The sequence below is a fragment of the Oryx dammah genome, unplaced genomic scaffold (assembly GCF_014754425.2).
Source record: "Oryx dammah isolate SB20612 unplaced genomic scaffold, SCBI_Odam_1.1 HiC_scaffold_17, whole genome shotgun sequence".
Taxonomy (NCBI): Eukaryota; Metazoa; Chordata; class Mammalia; order Artiodactyla; family Bovidae; genus Oryx; species Oryx dammah.
Genome location: NW_024070201.1, coordinates 19,516,311 through 19,541,259, shown reverse-complemented (window position 1 = coordinate 19,541,259; position 24,949 = coordinate 19,516,311). Strand labels below are relative to the sequence as shown.

At 37.8% G+C, this 24,949-nt stretch overlaps 1 protein-coding gene across 2 annotated transcripts in view; it reads left to right on the top strand.

Annotated features, from left to right (window-relative positions):
* RDX (radixin) overlaps window positions 1-24,949 on the top strand; it is a 102,532-nt gene that overhangs the window by 47,703 nt on the left and 29,880 nt on the right. For both annotated transcript variants that reach the window (XM_040257954.1, XM_040257953.1), the window contains exons 10-12: window positions 5,790-5,920; window positions 21,083-21,243; window positions 23,146-23,238. In XM_040257954.1, coding sequence (XP_040113888.1) covers window positions 5,790-5,920; window positions 21,083-21,243; window positions 23,146-23,238 — 385 coding nt within the window. The remainder of the gene's footprint in view (window positions 1-5,789; window positions 5,921-21,082; window positions 21,244-23,145; window positions 23,239-24,949) is intronic.

The window sequence follows — 24,949 nt, the reverse complement described above, 5'->3', positions numbered from 1 at the left end:
ATTTCTCTGTCAAATACAAATGAGATTCTTGCCAGGTAGAGTAATTTTGCTTGTAGATTTTTCCTTTTTAGTACTTTAAATATATCCTGCCATTCTCTTCTGGCCTACAAGGTTCCTGCTGGAAGATATCTATTCATCGAATGGGGTTTCCCTTGTATGTTGCTTGTTGCTTTTCCCTTGCTGCTTTTAATAAATAGTCTTTCTTTGTGTTTAATCTTTATTAGTTTGACTAGTACGTGTCTCAGTGTGTATCTCCTTGGTTGTGTGGGACTCTGCGCTTCTTGGACTTGATTGTTTCCTTTCATATGTTGAGGAAATTTTCAAATATAGTATCTTCAAATATTATTCTTTTTCTTTTCTAGCACTGGGATATCCGAATGTTGGTATGTTTAATATTGTCTGAGAGGTCTCTGAGACTGTCCTCAATTCTTTTCATTCTTTTTCCTTTAGTCTGCTCTTCAGAAGTTATTTCCACCATTCCATTCTTCTGCCTCAGTTAATTCTGGTATTGATTGCTTCTAGAGTATTTGTGCTTCCCTGGTGGCTCAGGTGGTAAAGAGCTTGACTGCAATGTGGGAGAGATCTAGGTTCGATCCCTGGGTTGGGAAGATCCCCTGGAGAAGGGAATAATAACCCACTCCAGTATTCTTGCCTACAGAATTCCATGGACAGAAGAGTCTGACGGGCTACAGTCCATGGGATCGCAGAGAGTCAGACATGACTGAGCTACTAACACAGAGTATTTTAAATTTCATTATGTATTGTAGGTCTCTGTTTATTCTTTATTTCTTCTTTGCATTTTGTCCATTCTGTTTTTGAGGTTTTGGATCATCTTTATTATCATTACTCTGAATTCTCTTTCAGACGGTTTGCCTATTTCCTCTTCGTTTATTTGGTCTTAAGTGTTTCTGTCTTGTTCCTTCATTTGTGCAGTATTTCTCTGCCTTTTCGTTTTTATTCTGACATACTGTGTTTGAGGCTTCCTTTCCCCAGGCTTTCAGGTTGTATTCCTTCTTCCTTTTGGTTTCTGCCCTCAGTGGGTAAGGTTTGTCCAGTGGTTTGTGTAGGCTTTGTGTTGGGAGTGACTTCTGCTTGTGTTCTGGTGAAAGGAGTTAAGGTGGTCCCTGCCCCCACCTCTGATGGGCTTGGCCGTGTGAGATGGTATATTTTGGGATGTCTGGTAATCCTGTCTGCTGATTAATGGTTGGGTTTATGATTTTGTCTTGTTCATTGTTTGGGTGAGGTGTCCTGCACTAGGGTGCTGCCAGCAGGTGGGTGATGCTGGATCTTTTTAACACAGTTAACAACTCCATGATTCCTTTCTTGGATTCCATGAAAGGTTCCAACCTATCATTAGTGAGTATTGATTGCCTGCTTTGTATACAGTAGGAATTCACTAACTTTTTGTTTCATTTGAACACCTGAAGGTTGTTTTATGTTAGTCCAGCCACATGGGGATTGATGGTCTTTCAGAAGTGGCATGCCAGGTCTTTGTTTATTCCCTGCTTTGTAGGTCAGAGAGAGAGAAGTGACAACTGTGTATGTGGAAACAATTTCGGTCAAGCCCAATGACAAAGGAGCCAGCAGACGTACTTGGAGGAATGCCCAGAGGTGTGCTGCTGGAGTCTCTTGGGCAAGAACAGTAGTTGGGAAGAGGCAGCAGGAGGCCTCTTTCCCTACAATACATCGGCATATGGGGCTGTGTCCTCCTGCGTAACTCGCATAACTTTTTTTAAATAGTGAAAATGATGTTCTTTTCCATGGGTTATTGGTCCTTGTAGTCTGTGTTCTTAAGTTACTTGCATCCAAATCAAATTGAGTTTACAATTTAGAGTGAGATAGCTACATACCAGTTGTAGATTAGCTATGGGATAGTCTGTGTCACAGCTGCCTGCCTGCCTGTATGCCTGGGACTCAGCTGATGTCATACCAAAGAATCCAGGCTTTGGAATTAGATAAATCTGGGTTTGAATTCTAATACTTGTTGAACAAGTAACTTCTTATCCACTATTCTCTTATCCTTATTGTGAAAATAATAGTCCTTTCAATAATAATTTTGTGAGAAATACTAGTGTCAGTATAGAAACATTTAGCAGAGTACCTAATACCTAATTAAGTAGTAGCAGTAAAGAATTTTTAATATTACTAGTACATAGTTTGAATAGAAGTTGAATATATGTTGCTTTTTAGTCTTCATTTTAAGAAAAATGTAATTGGTGCTATCTGATATTCTTTAAAAAGTAATGTATTCTGATATGGGCTCAGTGGTAAGGAATCTTGACCTGCATACAGGTTTCTCAGGAGGCAGGTGAGGTGGTTTGGTATTCCTCTCTCTTTAAGAATTTTCCACAGTTTGTTGTGATCCACACAATCAAAGGCTTTAGTGTAGTCAATGAAGCAGAAGTAGATGTTTTTCTGGAATTCTCTTGCTTTTTCTATGAGCCAGCTAATTTTGGCAATTTGATTTCCGGTTCCTCTGCCTTTTCTAAATCCAGCTTCAACATCTGGAAGTTCTCAGTTCTTGTATTGTTGAAGCCTAGCTTGAAGAATTTTGAGCATTACTTCGCTAGTGTGTGAAATGAGTGTGATTTGTGTGGTAGTTTGAACATTCTTTTGCACTGCCTTTCTTTGGGATTGATATGAAAACTGACCTTTTTCAGTCCTGTGACTGGTTGAGTTTTCCAAATTTGCTGGCATATTTAGCGCAGCACTTTAACAGCATTATCTTTTAGGATTTGAAAAGGCTCAACTGGAATTCTATCACCTCCACTAGCTTTGTTCATAGTGATGCTTCTTAAGGCCCACTTGACTTCACACTCCAGGAGAACTTTGGTTCTAGGGTGCATGATAACACCATCATAGTTAGCAGGGTTGTGAAGATCTTTTTTGTACAGTTCTTCTGTGTATTCTTGCCACCTCTTCTTAATATCTTCTGCTTCTGTTAGGTTCACACTGTTTCTGTCCTTTATTGTGCCCATCTTTGCATGAAATGTTCCCTTGATATATCTAATTTTCTTGAAGAGATCTCTCTAGTCTTTCTCATTCTATTGTTTTCTGCTATTTCTTTTCATTGCTTACTTAGCTAGCCTCTCTTATCTCTCCTTGCTATTTTTTGGAACTCTGCATTCAGATGGGTATCTCTTTCATTTTCCCCTTTGCCTTTTGCTTCTCTTTTCTCAGGTACTTGTAAGTCCTTTTTGTATTTCTCCTTCTTGGGGATGGTTTTGATGACCACCTCCTATACAGTGTTACGAACCTCCATCTGTAGTTCTTCAGGCACTCAGTCTCCGTCTCTCACATCTAATCCCCTCAATCTGTCTGTCACCTGCACTGTGTAATCAGTCATAAGGGATTTGTTTAGGTCATACCTGAATGGCCTAGTGGTTTTCCCTACAAAAAGAAACTAGGTATCACTAAGAAGTGTGGAGAGCCAAAGTCATTTGTATTAATTGAGTGGGTATTCTTTGGTGGTGGCTGTCAGCAGATGAGAATTCTTAGGAGATGAGAAATACAAGCCTTGTAAGAGTGCAGCATAGTAAACTTTACAAAACACTTTAACTATCATAATCAAGTTAAATACTGGCTATACATTTATTTCATTTTTCAATATAAAGACTAAAATTCTTCCCCCCAACTTGCTTGTTGTTATCTTCAGTCTTTTTCTCTTGCTTCCATGTCTCCTTTACCTCCATCCTTGAGGAAGAACAAATGAAACATCAATAGGGAAAAGGGAAATAGCACCAGTGCCCACCTCCAGAAGGGGCCATCTGTGTGCCAGAGCATGACTTTAAAGGTTCTGAGTTTGTGGAATATTATTGTAGCCTTTGGTCTTCAGATCTGGTGAGATGTAAGTATTCATGAAGTATCTCAGTGTCTCAGGGCGGAAGCAAACTGTCTTGGAGACTGTGGCAGCGCTCGATTTGACTGAGGAGTGATGTGGGCAGGCTATTCAACATCTTAGAGTAGCAGGCAGCCTGGCATGGAAAAAGTAGCTCTTGGCCATACTAGCAATTACTTGAGAAATACTGTGCTCTTAATGTCACAGACAAGCCTGCTTTTTCAGCTTTCTAAAGAATACAGGAAGGGCAGCAGTATCTGTGGGGCCTGCAGGCCCTTGTTTTTCTTAAGGAAATTGGGATGCTCAAACTTTCTGAAACCTGTGTAAACCCTGACTCTTAAAGCTGTGGGGGCTGTTTACCTGTATATACTCTGTCGATTGAGATAGGATGAAAGAGGTGAATGTGCTAAAAGTGAGTCCCAAGTCATGGGGGCAGAGGGGAGCTTAGTTATTCAATCTTCCTTCTGGCTGTTGAGAAAGTACCTTGTAGGGAAGTCTAGAACAGGGGTGGAGTTCCCCTTTCATGAATGAACTCCAGGCCTTAGATTATTAAATGCTGTGAGGATTCATTAAAAGCAGTTGGAAAGATATGGTCACCCTTGCGCTTAATGCATAGGCCTACTTTTCTTGCTGACTTGTTACAACTCTACCTGTTTGCCCCAAAGCTGGAGTCTCTTTTCATATTGAAAGCAGATAGGTACTAGTTGCTGCAGGAAGAAATAGGTAATAAAACTTTGCTGATAAGCTTATCAGAGATTGCAAGTTGAGAAATTATGTGATTTGGGCTTGAAATTCAGAACTGACATCAAATGGCAGCTGTGTCTTTTGTAAATATTTAGGTATATTTAGATAAGTTTTAGATGAAAGCATAATTATTATTATTTTTAACGAAAAAGAGAATATTATTCCCATTGAAGATAATATTATCTGATAATTAAATCTTATTCATCATTATATTTCTGGCCCTCAACATAGAGTCTGATCCACTGTAAGCCTTTAGTAGATGTTTGATAAATGAATTTGGCTATATTTAGGCCCATGGTAGATGCATCTAAATGACAAAAGCATTCGTTCCCACCAAACTCTCAGGAGGATCTATTTAGATAGCACTAGATGGTGGGCTCGGAGAAGGCGATGGCACCCCACTCCAGTACTCTTGCCTGGAAAATCCCATGGACAGAAGAGCCTGGTAGTAGGCTGCAGTCCACGGGGTTGCAAAGAGTTGGACGCAACTGAGCGACTTCACTTTCAGTTTTTCCTTTCGTGCACTGGAGAAGGAAATGGCAACCCACTCCAGTGTTCTTGCCTGGAGAATCCCAGGGACGGGGGAGCCTGGTGGGCTGCCATCTACGGGGTCGCACAGTCGGACACGACTGAAGCGACTCAGCAGCAGCAGATGTATACTGTCATTCTAAGGGATTTGTCAAAGGAGATAAAACTGATTTGTCATCTTGTATCCAAGTTTAAGTTGATACTACCTTAGAAATTAAACTTGTATTAATTGTTAATGGTTGAAATATTTTGCCCTTCCATGTTAATTTGCTTTTTAAAGTGAAACAGCCTGTGCACTCCCTTCAAACCTTGGTGTTTATGCCAGTGGGTGGTTTCAGCTAATCTAAAGAAGGCATGTTCTTGGGTATGGCAGCTGTGCAGTTAACTTGTTTTGTGCTCACATATAATTAATTGTCAGGAGTTCAGTTTAAACAGTCACTGACCATAGTTTTTGTGACCTTACAATAAAATCTATATTTTAATCTAGTGTGTGTATATGTAACAGTGTTGTAGTCCTATATTCTTAACTATATGACTTTTGAATACATCTAAATATAATGAATACTTAAAATATCGATATGCTGTTATTTCTTCTTAGTTGATTTACAGTTAGTACTTAGGTTTCATGTATATATTTTCATATATTAATTTGTAACAACACAGTTTAATTCCTTTTAAGGGCTCAATTAGAGAATGAAAAGAAGAAAAGAGAAATAGCAGAAAAGGAAAAGGAAAGAATAGAACGTGAAAAGGAAGAGCTGATGGAACGTCTGAGGCAAATTGAAGAACAGACAATGAAAGCCCAGAAAGGTAAAAGTTTCTTTTTGATACTGGATTCAAAATTGTTTCTCTGTCATCAGATAATATAGTATTTCTTAATACTATTAAATCTTATTTGTCTTTTTTTAAAATATATTTTTTAATTGGAGGAAACTTGCTTTACAGTGCCATACAATTACATGAATCAGCAAAATTGTACCTATGTCCCCTCTGTCTTTAGCCTCCCTACCCTCCCACCACCCCGCCCCTCTAGCCCCTTACAGGGCACCAGGCTGAGCTCCCTGTCTTCCCTAGCGGCTCCCCACAAGCTGTGTATTTGACACATGATGGGGTATGTATGTCGATGCTGCTTTCTCTTATCTGTCCCACCCTCTCTTTCCCCCACTGTGTCCACAAGTCCATTCTCTACATCAGTGTCTCCATTCCTTCCCTGCAAATAGGTTCATCTGTACCATTCTTCTAGATTCTACATACAATGCAAATTATTATGCCATGTTTGGTTTCCTCTTTCTGACTTAATTCATTCTGTATAACAGGCTTTAGGCTCATCCACATCACTACAACTGACTCAAATTTGTTCCTTTTTACGAAGGACTGATATTCTTTTGTTTTTATGTACTACAGCTTGTTTATCCATTTATCTGTCAATGAACATCTAGGTTACTTCCATTTTTTATGTAGACCTCAGTTCAGTTCAGTTCAGTTCAGTTACTCAGTCATGTCCGACTCTTGGCGACCCCATGAACCGCAGCACGCCAGGTCTCCCTGTCCATCACCAACTCCCAGAGTCCACCCAAACCCATGTGCATTGAATTGGTGATGCCATCCAACCATCTTATCCTCTGTCGTCCCCTTTTCCTCCTGCCCTCAATCTTTCCCAGCATCAGGGTCTTTTCAGATGAGTCAGCTCTTCGCATCAGGTGGCCAAAGTACTGGAGTTTCAGCTTCAACATCAGTCCTTCCAATGAACACCCAGGACTGATCTCCTTTAGAATGGACTGGTTGGATCTCCTTGTAGTCCAAGGGACTCTCAAAAGTCTTCTCCAACACCACAGTTCAAAGAAAAGCATCAATTCTTTGGTGCTCAGCTTTCTTTATAGTCCAACTCTCACATCCGTACATGACCACTGGAAAAACCATAGTCTTGACTAGACAGACCTTTGTTGGCAAAGTAATGTCTCTGCTTTTGAATACGCTATCTAGGTTGGTCATAACTCCTTCCAAGGAGTGTCTTTTAATTTCATGGCTGTAATCACCATCTGCAGTGATTTTGGAACCCAAGAAAATAAAGTCTGACACTGTTTCCACTGTTTCCCCATCTATTTCCCATGAAATGATGGGACCAGATGCCATGATCTTCGTTTTCTGAATGTTGAGCTTTAAGCCAACTTTTTCACGCTCCTCTTCCACTTTCATCAGGAGGCTCTTTAGTTCTTCTTCACTTTCTGCTATAAGGGTGCCATCATCTGCATATCTGAGGTTATTGATATTTCTCCCGGCAGTCTTGATGCCAACTTGGGCTTCCTCCAGCCCAGCGTTTCTCATGATGGACTTGCATAGAAGTTAAACAAGCAGGGTGACAATATACAGCCTTGACATACTCCTTTTCGTATTTGTAACCAGTCTGTTGTTCCATGTCCAGTTCTAACTGTTGCTTCCTGACCTGCATACAGGTTTTTCAAGAGGCAGGTCAGGTGGTCTGGTATTCCCATCTCTTTCAGAATTTTCCACAGTTTTTGTGATCCACACAGTCAAAGGCTTTGGCATAGTCAATAAAGCAGAAATAGATGTTTTTCTGGAACTCTCTTCCTTTTTTGATGATCCAGCGGATGTTAGCAATTTGATCTCTGGTTCCTCTGCCTTTTCTAAAACCAGCTTGAACATCCTGAAGTTCACTGTTCACGTATTGCTGAAGCCTGGCTTGGAGAATTTTAAGTATCACTTTACTAGCATGTGAAATGAGTGCAATTGTGCAGTAGTTTGAGCATTCTTTGACATTGCCTTTCTTTGGGATTGGGATGAAAACTGATCTTTTCCAGTCCTGTGGCCACTACTGAGTTTTCCAAATTTTCTGGCTTATTGAGTGCAGCACTTTCACAGCATCATCTTTCAGGATTTGAATATATATAGACCTAATTCCATTTAATTGCCAATTTAATACTTAGTGGAATTAAATCATAAAAAAACATTTTTAAGGCACATTCATGTATCCAATGCTCATATATTTGTTTTTCATTTTCTTTAGTACTCAAATATTTTTATATGTACTTTTATTATACATTACAAATGACTGTATGTGTTAATTTTTTTCTTTGAACTCTCCAGGGATCCATACACAGAAATACATTTTCAAAGCTTTCTGGCATTTAAACAAAATCTCTTTATGGATATTTAAGTACTTTAAGGCATCTAGGTAATTTAAGGCGTTTTAAACTGTTCTGACTATTTAAACTCTTCTAGAACTCAGTCTCTAGTTTCAGTATATTAAAAAATACACAACACGTAGCCCTGTTTTGTTTGTTTTTGATAACGTTTGAAAGAACCTACTTCCTAGACAGTAGGTAACCAAAATGTTCCATTAGATTAATGTTTTATTATTTTAATATCATTTTTATTTGGCTATGTCAGGTCTTATCTTTGAGAATACAGGATCTTCACTTTGTCATGCAGAATCTTTTTTTGTGGTGTATAGACTGTAGTTGTGTTACAAGGCATGTGGGATCTTAGTTCCCCAACCAGGGATTGAACTGGCATTCCCTGAGTTGCAATTCAGATTCTTAACCACTAGACCACCAGGGAAGTCCCAACTACAATGTATGTTTAGAAGGGCTACATTTATATTTAGCAAGTGTGGTTTATATAAAGTAACTTTAGAATAGACAAAAAAGATACTGAGCAAAATAAAATACTGTGTTCCTTCTTAAGAAGTAGTACTTGCTTTCCTGATGACTAGTAGAATCAGACATTCAGTCTGTTGAAAATAGCCATCAGTCTTATTTAAGGTTTATTTTTGCTCCTTGCATCAGCTGATGGTGGGATGATGCTCTTGAGCAGTGGGTAGAATAATTTGCCCAGATGGGTAGCTAAAGGAGGAAGTCAAAAAGATTGTTATAAATGTACAAATTGATCATCCCAATTGTAAGATGATTGGAAATAATATTTCTAAGAGAAGAAATAGATTTTAAAAAGCCCTGGGTTTTACTCTGACTCATGAGGAACCTTACTTCTCAGAGCTGTAAGAGACCTAGAAACTGTTCAGTTTGAAACCCCAAGGTAGTAAAGAGACTTGTTTGCAGGCCATAGCACAAGGGTAAAACTTGTTTCCTGAATTCCAACTTGATGCTGTTTATATCACTCTTGGGCTCCCATGGTGGCTCAGCTGGTAAAGAATGCTCCTGCAGTGTGAGAGACCTGGGTTCGATCTCTGGGTTGGAAAGATCCCCTGGAGAAGGGAATGGCTACCCACTCCAGTATTCTGGCCTGAAGAAGTCCATGGGGGCACAAAGAGTTGGACACGACTGTACAAGTTTCACCCACTCCAGGTGGTTTTTCATCAATTAAAGCAGATATTCACAATGTGCCAACTTTGTGCTGTATTTTAGACAGACAGATACATAGTGTTCATGGGAGTGAAGCCTATGTGCTTGATAGAAATGAGATGGATACATAAAAATTTTAATACAGTTAGATAACATGTGCTAAGTGCTATGTGAAGAGTGTAAACAATATTTATATTAGAGGAAGAATCTTGGGGAAAAAGCTAGAATGTACTAAAGTGTTTTTTATAAAAGGAAAGTTTAAAGAAATTTATGATACTGCTTTGATTTTAAAGAGAAGATTGAAGGATAGCAGCTTTTCATTTATATAATAACTTTTCTGAGAGAATAGCTATTTACTAAATCTTTCAATCTTATTTATTTAGATGTGTGATAAAAATATTACTGATTTACATACAGACAAGTACTTAAGTAAGTGAACACTAAAGAATATAAGGACGATAGAACACAAGAAAAAATATAGAGCATCCTTGTCAAGACAGTTTCAAATCAGTCATCTTAAGGTGAAGGACATCCAGTTTTGCTTGTTTCCTCTTTTTTTTTCCCTAATAATAAAGCTTTTCCAGGCTGTCCTAAACTCTGCATCAGTTGTCTTGTAATTTATGCTAAGTTCTCATTCAAATGATAAGTAGCTCTAACCATTTCTAAATCTTGATATTTAGTAGATAAACCAGTAATTTTTGTTTGAAAAGAAACATATTTCATTATTGTCATTTTCTTAAAAATTTGATGTTGATGGTATTATTTGAAATTTGAAATGTCACAAATAATTAAACAGAATCATGCTAACATTTTGCATTGCCATATTCATTATTGTTAGATTATTTAGCTTCCTTTGTCATTCTTTTAAGTATTTTTAAGATAACATTGGTAACTGTATTTGAGATATGACAGCCAAACTTGAATTTAGTTTCTGTTCTAAAAAAATACCACATTTCAAAATGAATTTCCACTTTCACAAAAAACAAGCCATAGGAAAGAGTTAGGGGTATAGTGATTTCATTCTGGATACTTGCTATCATAATGACCCATATAACCATGATGGTGTCATCAGTTACCTGGAGCCAAAGTGTGACGTCCAGTCATCCTTGAGTGTGAAGTCAAGTGAGCCTTAGGAAGCATCACTATGAACAAAGCTAGTGGAGGTGATGAAATTCCAGCTGAGCTATTTCAGATCCTAAAAGATGGTGCTGTTAAAGTGCTGTACTCAATAGGCCAGCAAATTTGGAAAACTCAGCAGTGGCCACAGGACTGGAAGAGGTCAGTTTTCATTCCAGTCCAAAAGAAAGGCATTGCCAAAGAGTGTTCATACTACCATACTACCATTGCCAAAGTGTGTTCATACTACCACACAATTGCACCACTCATTTCACTCATGCAAAGTAATGCTCAAAATTCTCCAAGCTAGGCTTCAACATCATGTGAACTGAGAAATTCCACATGTAAGGAACCAGAGATCAAATTGCCAACATCCATTGGATCATTGAAAAAGCAAGAGAATTCCAGAAAAACATCTACTTCATTGACTGTGCTAAAGCCTTTGACTGTATGGATCACAACTGTGGGAAATACTTCAAAGAGATGGGAAGGAATACCAGACCACCTTACCTTCCTCCTGAGAAACTTGTATGCAGGTCAAGAAGCAACAGTTAGAACCAGACATGGAACCACAGACTAGTTCCAAATTGGGAAAGGAGTACATCAAGGCTGTATATTGTCACCCTGCTTACTAAACTTCTATACAGAGTATATCATGCGAAATGCTGGGCTGGATGAAGCACAAGCTGGAATCAAGATTGCCGGGAGAAATATCAATAACCTCAGATATGCAGATGACACCACCCTTATGGCAGAAAGCGAAGTGGAATTAAAGACTCTCTTGATGAAGTTGAAAGAGGAGAGTGAAAAAGCTGGCTGAAGACTCAACATTCAAAAAACAAAGATCATGGCATCTGGTCCCATCACTTCATGTCAAATAGATGGGGAAACAATGGAAACAGTGACAAACTTTATTTTCTTGGGCTTCAAAATCACTGCAGATGGTGACTGCAGCCATGAAATTAAAAGGTGCTTGCTCCTTGGAAGAAAAGCTATGACAAATCTAGACAGCATATTAAAAAACAGATTACTTTGCAGACAAAGGTCAGTCTAGTCAAAGCTGTGTTTTTTCCAGTAGTCATGTGTGCATGTGAGAGTTGGACAGTAAAGAAGGCTGAGTGGCAAAGAATTGATGCTTTTGAACTGTGATGTTGGAGAAGACTCTTGAGAGTCCTTTGGACTGCAGGGATACCCAACTAGTCCATCCTAAAGGAAATCAGTCCTGAATATTCATTGGAAGGACTGATGCCAAAGCTGACACTCCAGTACTTGGCCACCTGATGCAAAGAGCCGACTCAATAGAGAAGTCCCTGATGCTGGGAAAGATTGAAGGCAGGAGGAGAAGTGGACGACAGAGATGATTGGATGGCATCATTGACTCAATGAACATGAGTTTGAGCAAGCTCCAGGAGTTAGTGATGGACAGAGAAGCCTGCAGGGCTACAGTTCAGGGGGTTGCAAAGAGTTGGACACGATTGAGCTACTGAGTAGCAACGACAGCTTGTTAAGCACCCAGTACTGTTCTAGGCCGTTTTCTGTCTGTTGGGGATATAGTATTGAACATATAAGATCCCTACACTTGTGTAGCTTACAGTTTATTGAAGAAAGACAGTAATAAATGTAACATAATAAAAATCATTTTATGTAGTTCTAAGTGCTGTGAAGGAGATAAACAGGGTAATGTGATAAAAGTAATAGTTGTGAGCAGGAGGGGGTTTATGTATGCATTGTTTACAAGTAGAAGTCAAGCTTTAATTCAGATATTAATTTATAATATGACCATAAGCAAGTCATTTTTAGCCTCTAGATTTCTTTAGGTTCCTAACTTCTAAAATGGAAGTAAATAATCTAATTTACTTTACTGATGTTTTTTTTTAAATATAGTTACAGTAAAAAATTTTTTGTTGAAATTTTTTCGTAGGTATAATAATGTACATACCTCTTAGATGTAAGGCTCAGTGAATTTTTATTACATGAATTTATTTTTGTAAATGCCCCAAACAAGATAAACATTACCTGCCCTCAGGGAACTCCTCTTGTGTCTCTTCCCAGTCAGTTTTTCATCCCAAATGTGAGATATCTTTCTGATTTATATCATCATAAAGTTTAGTCTTATTTTTTTTCTAGTAGCTTTGTTGAGATACAGTTTACATACCACACAACTGTTTGAAGTGTATGATGTGATAGCTTTTAGTATTATTCACAGGAGTTATGCAGCTGTCACCAAGATTTTAGAACAATTTCATCACCCCTAAAAGAAGTCCCATACCTGTTAGCAGTTACTCCCATTTATTCCCATTTCTCCCTGCTTCCCCACCCCCCATACCTGGGCAGTTACTAATTTAATTTTTTATGTCTATAGACTTTCCCGTCCTGGACATTTCACATAAATGCAGTCATGCAAAACATGGTCTGTTGTGACTTGTGCTGAGCATAATGTTTGCAAGTTTCATCCTGCTTTAGCATCTTTGAAGGACTTCATTGCTGAATAATATTCTGTGCATATGATGCTACATTTTACTTTTTCGTCAGTTGTTGAACTTGTGGGTTGTTTCTACCCTTTGACTGTTGTGAATATGCTGCTGTAAACATTTGCGTACAGGTTACTGTGTACCCATATGTGTTCACTTCTTTTTGCTATAAGCCTCAGAGTGGAGTTGCTGGGCCATATGTTTAACTTTTTGAGGACTTGCCCATCTGATTTCTAAGATAACTGTTTGCCAATAACTTTCCTACCAGCAAGACACGTGTTCTCCACATCCTCACCAGCACTTGACAGTGTTTGTCTTTTGGATTACAGTCATCATAAATGGCAAGGATGTGCTGTCTCATTGTGGTTTTGATTTGCGTTTTCCTAATGGCTAATGATGTTGAGCATGTTTCCATATCCTTATTATCTCTTTGGAGAAAATGTGTTTTCGAATTTTCTTTGCAAATCAAGTCTTTTGTTGTTGAGGTATAAGACTTTTTAAAAATTTGTGTGTAAATCTCATATCTATATCACATATATAATATATAAATATTTTCTCCTGTGGGTAATCTTTTCATTTTGTTGATGGTATTCCTTGGTTTTAAATTTGGATAAAGTCCAATTTATTATTTATTTTGGGCTTTTATTACTTGAATTTTTGGCACAATGTCTTAGAATCATCTTGCCTGTGTTTGAACACATAGAAATTCATGTGTACTTATTTTTGGCTTCTTTTTGCTCAGACTTATGCAGATAGCTGTAGTTTTTTTTTTTTTTACATTATTGTATAATCGACTGCGCGTATTTACCTGTTCATCCATCCTACTGGTGATAGACATTGGGGATATTTCCTGTTTGAAGCTATTATAATCAGGCTGCTATGAGCATTCTTGAAAATAGTAGTTGGTGTACTTACCCACTAATTTGTTGAATGTACACACCTGGAATTGTGAGTGGAATTGCAGGATCACAGCTGTGCAGGGCTATTGTAGATACTGCCATCAGTTTCCCGAAGTGGTTGTATCAATTTTCATTCCTCCCAGTGCTCTACATCTTCATTGTTATATCCACCACTCATTATTGTCAGGATTTCTTTTTTGTTTGTTTAGCCATTCTAGTGAATACAGTTAGTACAGTGTATTTCCTTGGTGACTGATGACTTTGAGCACCTTAGCAAATCCTTATAGCTCTCTCTGAAGTGCCTTTTCACTTGTTTTGCCCATTCAAAAAAAACATTGAATTTTCTTCTTTTTCCTATTGATCTATTGATCCTATTAATCATGTAAAGGAAATCTTTACATGTATTATTAAAAAAAAAAATCTCTCACTGGTATACCTTTTTACTGTCTTAATGGTAGGTGTCTTTTAATGAAAAGACACTCAACTTTAAGCTCTGTTTATAACTCTTTTTCCTTATGATTATGAATGTGTTATTCTTTACTGTTCTTTACTATTTCTAGAAATTTTGTCTTACCTTTCACATTTCGGTCCATAGTCCATATATGTGACTTTTGTAAGGGTCAAGGTTTATTTTTTACCCACATGTATTTCTGACTGACCCAGATCCATTTGTTGCTAAGACTTTGTACCGTACGTAGCATCACCTTTGTCACAAATCCGGAAGTCTATGTATAAGAAGTCTCTATGTATAAATCTATTGCTAGACTGTGTTCCACCTACTAGTTTGCCTGTTGAATTGCCGGTGCCACAGAGTTCATTTACTAGTTGTATCTAAAAAGATTTTTTACTGATGTGTCTCATAAGTAAATCATAGGTATGCAATAAAATGGTAGGAAGCATGTCTCAAAGTAAGGTGACTCTTGGGCTGCCTTGTTACTTTATCTTTAATCTTTTATGGTATTAGTTGTTAATGGTTATATGTTATATACTTTTATAATCCTGAGGTTGAGAAATGGAAAATATTAATTACTTGAAAAACGTGTTAGAGAGCCATTTAGTTTATAAGAAGACATCTAATGTCTGCAGAAGAGTTTAATATCTGCCAAGATTAGGCTCTTCCATTTAAGTCAACAATCTGAATATGCTGCTGTTTCACAGAATAAACCCTCTCCTCCTAAGGTATTGTGAGGTGATGCACTTCCTGGTTCATTCCTAGGTTGGTAGTTTTCTCTCTCTCTCTTTTTTTTTTTTTGCTTTTTTTATTTTCTCTTTGCTATATTAACTATTCCTTTCCTCCAATCTTCTGTGACTTCCTGTTCTAGTTATTCACAGTACTTTTTTGAAGAGAGAGCTCCTGAAGAAGATATTCTGGAAATGGAAACTCCAGGAGAGGAAGATCAGCTGTTGAAATGTTTTTGCTGCAAACTTCTGTGGGTTGAGGATGTGATAACAGTTTTTGAATGTGATGAAAGCTCCATAACTCTGATTTATCTTCTAAGTTGGCACTTATAATCATGCTTTGCTGTTAAATTCTCCACCACTGCCCCTGTGTGTGTGTACATTTTTTTTTTCTTTCTTTCAGATTTTCTTCCTTTAATGTTTCATTTTCAGGCACAAGAGGAGCTTAACACACTCTTCACATTTAAAGTTCTGCTGTTTGTTTGGTGGTTATAAATGTTTTATCTTTTTTGAGATGGGGGCTGCTTTTATCTCCTTTAATGCATGATTCTAGTGTGTGGCTCACTGTTTTGCTAAAATAAAATTAGCAGTGTGTTTAGTCTCTGTCAAAGAGCTGAGCGTTTAGCTGGTTGTCTTTATGAAACAATTGTAGATGGTGAGCCTAAAGGTAAAGGTGGTATGGAGTTTCTAGAAGGTAGTAAAGGAAAGACTATATTCATAGTCATAAGAAAAAGGTTGGTAAATTGAACTTTTATAGTTACAAATGGGACTCTGGCCCTTGGCATCTTTGCAGAGGGTTTTTTGGACTTCCGAAAATCCACGTCTGCATTATTGCCAGTGTTTGTCTGGCTTTTGAAATTTTCCCCATGCTTTGCTTTTTTTCCAGGTTATCGTAGATGAGCAGTATCAGTCATAGTTTTTTTAATGACCTTGCTTGCTAACTCCAATGTCTGGCTAATTTATGGGTCTATTCTGTAGTCTGTTTTCCCTTTTTAGGGTGGAGGAGGGGATATTAAAGGGCCTCGTTTGGTCCTATCTGGTATGCCTGGTAGTTTTGACTAGATGCATGACACTGTATGTGAAAAAGTTATAGAGACTTTAGATGGTGTTATTTTCTTTTCCTTCAGGGCTGGTGGGGGAGTGGGGTGGTGTCACTCAGTTGTGTCTGACTCTTTGCAACCCCATGGACCATACCCCATCAGGCTCCTCCATGGGATTCTCCAGGCAAGAATACTGAAGTGGGTTGCCATTCCCTTTTCCAGGGGATCTTCTCAACTCAGGCTTTGAAGCCAGGTCTCCTGCACTGCTGGCATATTCTTTACCATCTGAGCCACCAAGAAAGGCCTACATTTTCTTTTAGAGAGGATTTAATTTTCTTGTGACAGGCAGAATATGTTCAGATCACCTTGAGGGAGTTGTGCTGGGTTTCAGGCTTTGTTAAGGTTGGTCTCTTTCTTGTTTTCCCTTAACTGCTAGTCTGTAGCCATTTGGAGCCATTTGGGGGCGTCATCTGAAAGACTTGAGTATTTACCAGGACAGTCTATTATCTTAAAGGGCCTTGAATCCAGCCTTTGATTCCCAAACTGCAAGAGGGTGTTATTCTCTTAGATCAGCTCTTTGCACTCTTACAGCTACTTTTTACTTGTTTCTGTAGTATTTGAGCCCATATGTGTACAGTTTAGGAGTTGGCAAATATCTTGAGGGGAAATAACACACAGATTTTGAGACTTTTCTATTTATTTCTTTTCAGGATCTTGTCCTTTCAAGTCTTGGATGCTTTTGCAGTTCCAGAGTCTAGATCTCTGTTTTCTCAGCTTGATAGAATATTGCAGGCTCTGCCTTTATTCCACTCTGCTAGGACTATTATATACCATTTTTTTGTGTATAAAATAAGCAAGCACATGATATACACACAAAGATATGCTTTTCTCTCCACTTGTTTCTTAAACAAATTGTACCTTGCTGTTTTCAGTTAACATAATCTTGAACGTCCATATGTATTCAAAGATATCTTCCTTACTTTTTTACAATAACACAATACTTCATTGTGTAGATGTAGTACAGATGCTTTAAAATTGCTTTTTCAGTGAGTAATTTATGATCATATTCTTTTTCTGTGATTTCTAAGAATTTTAATAATAAGACTTTTGCTTTTGTTTTATAATATCAATAGTATTAGTTCTTTCTCCAGTGTAAAAATAAACTATTGCCCTAGACTGGAAAGAGGAAGAAAAAAAAAAGTATGTACTCCTTCTGAGATTTTTTTTTATTAATATATTTTTTACTTATAACTGTTGCAATTTTATAGTTTCCAGTCTTTGCCCTTGGGGTAACATTAGAGATCATTTGCCTTGTAAAGTCTTAGACTTGTCAAAATCAAGTGGTACTTGTATTCAAACCTGGTTAAGAAGGAGAAACTTTGACAAATTTTATTAGCTTGAACTTAGAATAACTTTCCTGGTCTACTCCTAATTTAACTTCCATAACCATCTACATCAGTATGCTGTGTACTGTTAGTGAGAGAAACAATTTATTCTGGAAGCTTTCTGCCTTCATCCTGAAAGAGCTGAGATTCTAAAAGAAGCCAGATTCCTTGGCTTCCCACTTGCCAGATCCTCAAAAATTGTAGGTTCTAGATTTTTATGACCCAGATGGGTAAAAACATTGATGTTATTCACTTTCCTTATCTAGTCCTTCTCCTCAAGTGCTTCTAACTTGATCCAAGGTCTGGAGGGATGTTTGTTTCATAGAAATACTCTCTTCTCTTATTTGGCTGTGCCACGTGGCCAGCAGGATCCTAGTACCCTCCACCAGGGCTTGAACCTGGGGCCAAGGCAGTGAAAGCACTGAGCCCTAGCCGTTGGACTGCCAGGGAACTCCTGAAATATTCTAATTCAGGGGTCCACAAACTCCTTCTGTAAAGGGTTGGATAGTAAATATTTCAGGCTTTGCAGGCCACATGATCTGTTACAGCTTTCAGCTCTTCCACTGCAGCATGAAAGCAGTCATATACAATACCTAAATGAGTGAGGGTGTGAGTTCCAGTAAAACTTTATTTACAAAAACAAGATATTGGGTTGGGTTTGATCACTGAGTTGTAGTTTACAAATTATAGTTCACTGGAGGGGAAAGCAGGAGGATCTTTGTGAGATGTATGGCATTTGAAAATCTTACTTTCTAGAAGAGGCTAGAGTAGATTTGAAGTTTTCAGTTAATTTCTCAGCATTTAAAAAATTAGACTTCTGTGTAATTCTTAATATATCACAAAGCAATCATTGCTTTATCTCCTTTTCCTCAAATTAATACTTACTACAAAAAAAAAAAGAGATAGAAAATAAAGAATACTGGGAAATATTTATTTTGAAAGTTAACTTTGTAACCCAGACTTATTTTTCATTATTGTATCATAGTACAGAAGGAATTTTTATTATGAGAGAAAGCTTTGTTTTCAGTTGTAAACTTTTCTAATTATTTGTTTACATTTTTAGAAGAAGGATAAAGTCATGAACTTTGTGAGCTTTATTTTATATGTCAGTCAATCAGATAGAATATTATAATAAGAGTTAGGGGGGTTAGCTAGCTCTGATGTCTAAGTTTTAGAAGACAAATACTAAAATGAATTAATTCTAGAATTTAGCTTCAGTAACATCCTTTATTACATACATTTCATTTTTATAGCCAAATAGCCACATAGAATTTTTCCCTTTATCTAGAATTTAAAGTCATTTTTCTTCCCAATCTTCTCAAACCCTCCCAAGTCTTAACTGCTACTGCTTCTGCTGAGTCACTTCAGTCGTGTCCGACTCTGTGCGACCCCGTAGACAGCAGCCTACTGGGCCCCCCCATCCCTGGGATTCTCCAGGCAAGAACACTGGAGTGGGTTGCCATTTCCTTCTCCAGTGCATGAAAGTGAAAAGTGAAAGTGAAGTTGCTCAGTCATATCCAACTCTTAGCAACCCCATGGACTGCAGCCTACCAGGCTCCTCCGTCCATGGGATTTTCCAGGCAAGAGTACTGGAGTGGGGTGCCATTGCTTTCTCCCAAGTCTTAACTTTAGTTACTTAAATTAGTTCTGACCAAAAACAGCAAACATAAGAACAGTAAGGTGATTTGTATGTGACAGTTAGATTTAAAACCTTTTGACGTATAGATTTTTAGGTTTCCCTCTTTTCTAAAGTATACAGAATGGGAGAGTCATCCTTTGTAGGACATTGCACCCGTCTTCATAGACGACATTCTCTTGTCTTCTGTCACAGATGTCCTTGCTACTTAACATAGATTGTCAGAATAATATTTAAAATTAGTACTTTCAAATTAATTTAAACTCTTGGCTTTATGCTAGTAATAGTTTCCTTTCTCACTCAGCTCGTTAGAATAAGAGAATTAACTTTATGATCTGTATACTTAAGGATTAAAATTCATCTCATTCATCACCAAATACTAGTTTCTTATCTTCCTGCTTGAGAAATGGATGTGTACTAATAATTCAAAATTTTCAGTAATTCATACAATCTACATTAGAATTTCTATTTGAGTCAGTAAGTACTGTTTTCAGTCTTAATGTCTTGGGTTTACTTATCTGATACTTAGTTTAGATAAGTAAAAATTTCCACAAGTTTTAAAGTGTACTATTTTATAGATTTTTAAAAGTAGATAGCAGTTTGTTTGGTTAAAACTTTGGAGAGGGAACTTCCTTGTTGGTCCAGTGGTAAAGAATAGAATCTGCCTTCCAATGTAGGGGACATGGGTTCGATCCCTGGTCAGGGAACTAAGATCCCACATGCCACGAGGCAGCTAAACCTGGACGCCACAGCTTAGAGAGCCTGAGCACCGCAACTCCTGAGCCCAAGTCCTGTAGAGCTCCTGTGCTGCAACTCGAGTAAGCCCACATGCCACAACGAGTACCCAGCATGAACGAAATAAAAACTTTCAAAGAGCCATGTATCTTTTCTCAAAAAAGTTTGGAGAGAGTATTTGTTTTTTTGAATTTTTATTGAATTGTAATTGATTTACAGTGTTATGTTAGCTTTAGGTGTACTGCAAAGTGAATCAGTTATACATATACCCCTCTTTTTTTCCTTAAAGATTCTTTTAACATATAGTCCATTACACAGTATTAAATTGAGTACCCTGTGCTATACAGCAAGTTCTTATTTATCTGTTTTACATGTAGTAGTGTGTATGTTGTCAGTCCCATACCTCCCTCCACCCCCATCCCCTGGTAACCATAAGTTTGTTTTCTACATCTGTGACTTTACTTCTGTTTTGTAAGTATGTTTGTTTGTACCTTTTGTTTAGATTCCACATATAAGCAATATCATATGATATTTGTTTTTCTCTGACTTACTTCACTCAGTCTGACAATCTCTGGTCCACTCATACTGCTGCAGATGGTATTATTTTGTTCTTTTGATGGCCGAGTAATATTTCATTGTATGTACGTACCACATCTTCTCTATCCATTCCTTTGTCTGTGGACATTTAGGTTGCTTCTGTGTCTTGGCTGTTGTAAATAGTGCTGCAGCGAACATTGGGGTACATATATATTTTTAAATTATGGCTTTCTCTTGGTATATGCCCAGGAGTGGGATTTTTGGGTCATATGATAGTTCTATTTTTAGTTTTTTGAGGCACTTCCATACTGTTCTCCATAATAGCTGTACCAGTTTTTACATTCCCACCAACAGTGTAGGAGGGTTCTCTTTTGGAGAGAATATTTTAAAAAAATAAAATAAAGAATATGTTTCTAGAGTTAGGATAGAACTTGAGTTATAAAGAATTTTCATTTCTTTGCATTTTTGGAGTGTAAATAGAGTTTTAAAATGTAATTAGGGCTTTTTCAAGTTAAAAACGAGGTGTATGTTCATTTAAAGATGTGCTAATTTTTAAAAACTTTACAGATTATATTCCTGGCTACTGTTTCAGCTTCTTTTCATAATGAGAAAATTAGAATTAATCATTGTTTTGGGGGATATGTATATTTGACAGAACTGGAAGAACAGACTCGAAAAGCTCTAGAATTGGACCAGGAACGAAAAAGAGCCAAAGAAGAGGCAGAAAGGCTTGAAAAGGAGCGTCGAGCTGCTGAAGAGGCCAAGTCTGCTCTAGCGAAACAGGCTGCTGACCAGATGAAGAATCAGGAGCAGCTGGTAAGGGGACCTGAGTTCTATTGGGGAAAAAGAAAAATTCAGGCAAAAGCATGGATAAAATCTGTCCCACAATTTCAGACTGTATATTCTCTGAACACAAATGCATCGTCCCATGCTCAGTAGCTCAATCATGTCCAGCTCTTTGCGACCCTTTGGACTATAACCTGCCTGGTTCCTCTGTCCATGGGATTCTCCAGGCAAGAATACTGGAGTAGGTTGCCATCTCCTCCTCCAAGGGATCTTCCCGACCCAGGGGTCGAACTGGCGCATCTCCCTGTCTCCTGCCTGGCAGGTGGACTCCTTCATCACTGAGCCACCTGGGAAGCCCTCTGAACACAAAGGTGTTGGTTAAACGTGTTTTCAGCTCTCCTCACTATGGTATTTGTGCACTCACTGCAAAGACATATCTTTGTGAAAGTGAAAGTCATTCAGTCGTGTCTGACTCTTCATGATCTCATGGACTGTCCAGTCCATGGAATTCTCCAGGCCAGAATACTGGAGTAGGTAGCCATTCCTTTCTCCAGGGAATCTTCCCAGCCCCGGGAATGAACCCAGATCTCCTTCATTGCAGGTAGATTCTTTACCAGCTGAGCCACCAGGGAAGCCGAAACATGAACTCCTAAAATACGTTCAAATACGTTTTTATTTGAATGTATTTTAAAGCAGTAAGTAGAACAACAAAGAAACATGAAAACTATGAAATACATGAACCATTTTCTGTATTCAGACAGAGGAATACCTGTCATCATAAAGGTAGTATCAGTGTAAAAATAGACAGTTCGGAGGTTGCAGTATTTATTTACTGTAATAAATAAATGATCAATATTGTGCAGCCACTGCCAGAAGTGTGTTGTACCCAAAATCAGCAGTAAAAATTTTGTTTGCCAATGAGGACTAATAAGAAAATAAGTTCAGATAATGGAAACTGAAAAAAAAAAAGAAAGAAAAACTTCTGTAAAATTGGGTATATTATACTTTCTTTAAAGCAAACCAAAGATCCAAGTAACTTAATGACAGAGTTTGGAAATGAGCCTGAACTGTTTATTTCTTCTTTTAAAAAGAAACCTAGAAATAAAACCATAAAGGATACATAGAGCTTGAGCTAACAAAGGATTCTGATCCCTTAGATTTTATATAAACTACTGGCATGTTTTGCTTTAGATAAATTGCCATTATGTATATTCTGAATTTTATAAGATAATCATAAGTTAACTATAAGATTGGTCATGATTGGATTTTTTGGTGTGTATTTACTGGACCTGCAAATGATGAGTATGCATGACACCTAGAAAAATTGGGATTTAAATATTGGTTTAGGCATTTCCTTGCTGTATGTCTTTGGGTCTTTCTGAGCCTCAGATCCCTCCCTTTGAAAAATGGAATAAAACCACCTAATAGGGAGTCAAATGAGATTATTTGAAAAAGTGCTATAAAGAGCATTATGTAAATAGTTTTTTCTTTTTTTTTCCTTCTGTAAGCATTAGCACTATTTTATTGATGAAAGTTAAAAAGTAGCTCTTAGGTTCTTGCTATGAAAACAGGAGTAACTTTGTGTACATAGAATAATAAAAAAAAGTCTCACTTTGTCTCCTTATGAGCTTATAATACAAATAAGATTTTTATGATCTTAAAGAAATAGTTCCTTTTTTTTTTAACAGAAGGCTCTATGAGAAACATATTAAAAGAGTCCATGTTGGAATTCCCTGGCAATCCAGTGGTTAAGACTTTGCACTTTCACTGCAGCAGGTGTGGGTTCTGTCCTTGGTGGGGAAACTAAAATCTTAAAAGCCACATGACATGGCCAAAAAAGAAAAAACAGTTCATGTGTATTAAAGCTCTTTTGACTTAAATTATTGAAACTATTATGTTTTTTAGTATTGGCAATTGTTTCATTTATTTTAGGCAGCAGAACTTGCCGAATTCACTGCCAAGATTGCACTTCTAGAGGAAGCCAAGAAGAAAAAGGAAGAGGAGGCTACTGAGTGGCAACACAAAGTAATCATTTGTTCATCACTGTCATTTACCGAACACCTATTTTGTACCCAGCATATGCTGAACTTATAGAGATTAAGATACAGTCATGATTTTGAGGGGAAGAGATACTACTGTGTGAATGTGTACATATTGTAGTTTAATTTTAATCTAGTGATAAAAGCTAATAAGTACTTTGGGAACACAGAAGTGTTAGTTTCTTTAGGAATGAGGCAGGTGTTGGGGACACCCACCCTTAAAAGTTTAAGCTGGCTCTTGAATGACATTCAGTTTGGGGATAGAAAAGATGGGGACTGAAGAGTCATTCCAGATTGTAGGAATTGAATGAGCATAGGAAGAATCTGATTTCAGGAACTTTGAGAGTTGAGGCTAGAAAGTTAGAGAAGTCATTAAACTGTGAAAGGCTTTAAGTAAATGCCCTGCTCAAAGGAAAGATGTTGGGAAGTATCTGTAGACTTTGGGCTCTGAAGATTTCAAAACACGTTTGTAACATGATGAAGCATGGTTTAATAAAAACAGCTTAGCAATCAGAATGATGGATGGATTACCATAGTGGGCAGGATTACTTACGAGCTAATGACTCACTAAGGATGTGGCATTGAGAAAAGAGAGGGACAGGAATTGTTGAAGGACATTTTTTGATAGACTCAAAGGGGTATGGCAACCAAATGATTGGCTATAAAGTTGAATTAGAAGAATGTAATCAAAATGATACTGAGATTTCAGAGTTCCTAAGTACGTGAAACCACTGTTGTCTGAAATGGCAAAAAAGTGAAAAATTAGGCTTTACTTGGAAGGGTGGGGAATATAAGGTAGGAGAATTTAATTCAGACTTTAAACTTTTAAATGAAACTATAATAATTATTTTTTACACTCAAAGATATGTATAGTTTTGTGACTTTTCTACAACAACATGTACTTGTTAGCTAAAATGGTTTTCTTTCACTCTTAAATTTTCTTTGTAGCACTTTGGGTTTCTCATAGGGGAGTTTTTTATAGAGAGTTATGTATATATATACATGTTGTTGTTTAGTTGCTAAGTCGTGTCTGACTCTTTCGTGACCCTGTGGACGGTAGCCTTGCAGGCTCCTCTGTCTATGGGATTTCCCAGGCAAGAATACTGGAGTGGGTTGCTGTTTCCTTCTTCAGGGTATCTTCCAGACCCAGGGATCGAACCCACATCTCCTGCATTGGCAGGCAGCGTGGGAATCCCATATATGTACATAGACCTCCACAAAAGTGAAAGCACTGTTAGCTCATATGTTAACACTTCCTATATTAGAGTTGTATCCCTCTTAGGAATGCTTTATGAACTTCAGGGACACATAAACTTATAAAAATAATGTATCACAGAAACACATCCTGTGAATTATAGAAATTAGAAAATGCACGTAAAAGAAAAATCACATTCCCACAAACTAGGATCAGTATTTTAACATCGCAGTGCGTATCCTTCCAGGATCTTTTCCTGTGTGCTGTGTGTGGTGGTGGTGTTGAGTCACTGAGTTGTGCCTCGATGCTTTGCAACCCCATGGACTGCAGCATGCTAGGCTCCTCTCCCCTCCCTTATCTCCGAGAATTTGCTTCAGTTCATGTCCATTGAGTCGGTGATGCTATCTAACTATCTCATCTTGTGCTGCCCCCTTCTCCTTCTGCCCTCAGTCTTTTCCCAGCATCATGGTCTTTCCAATGAGTTGGCTATTCCCATCAGGTG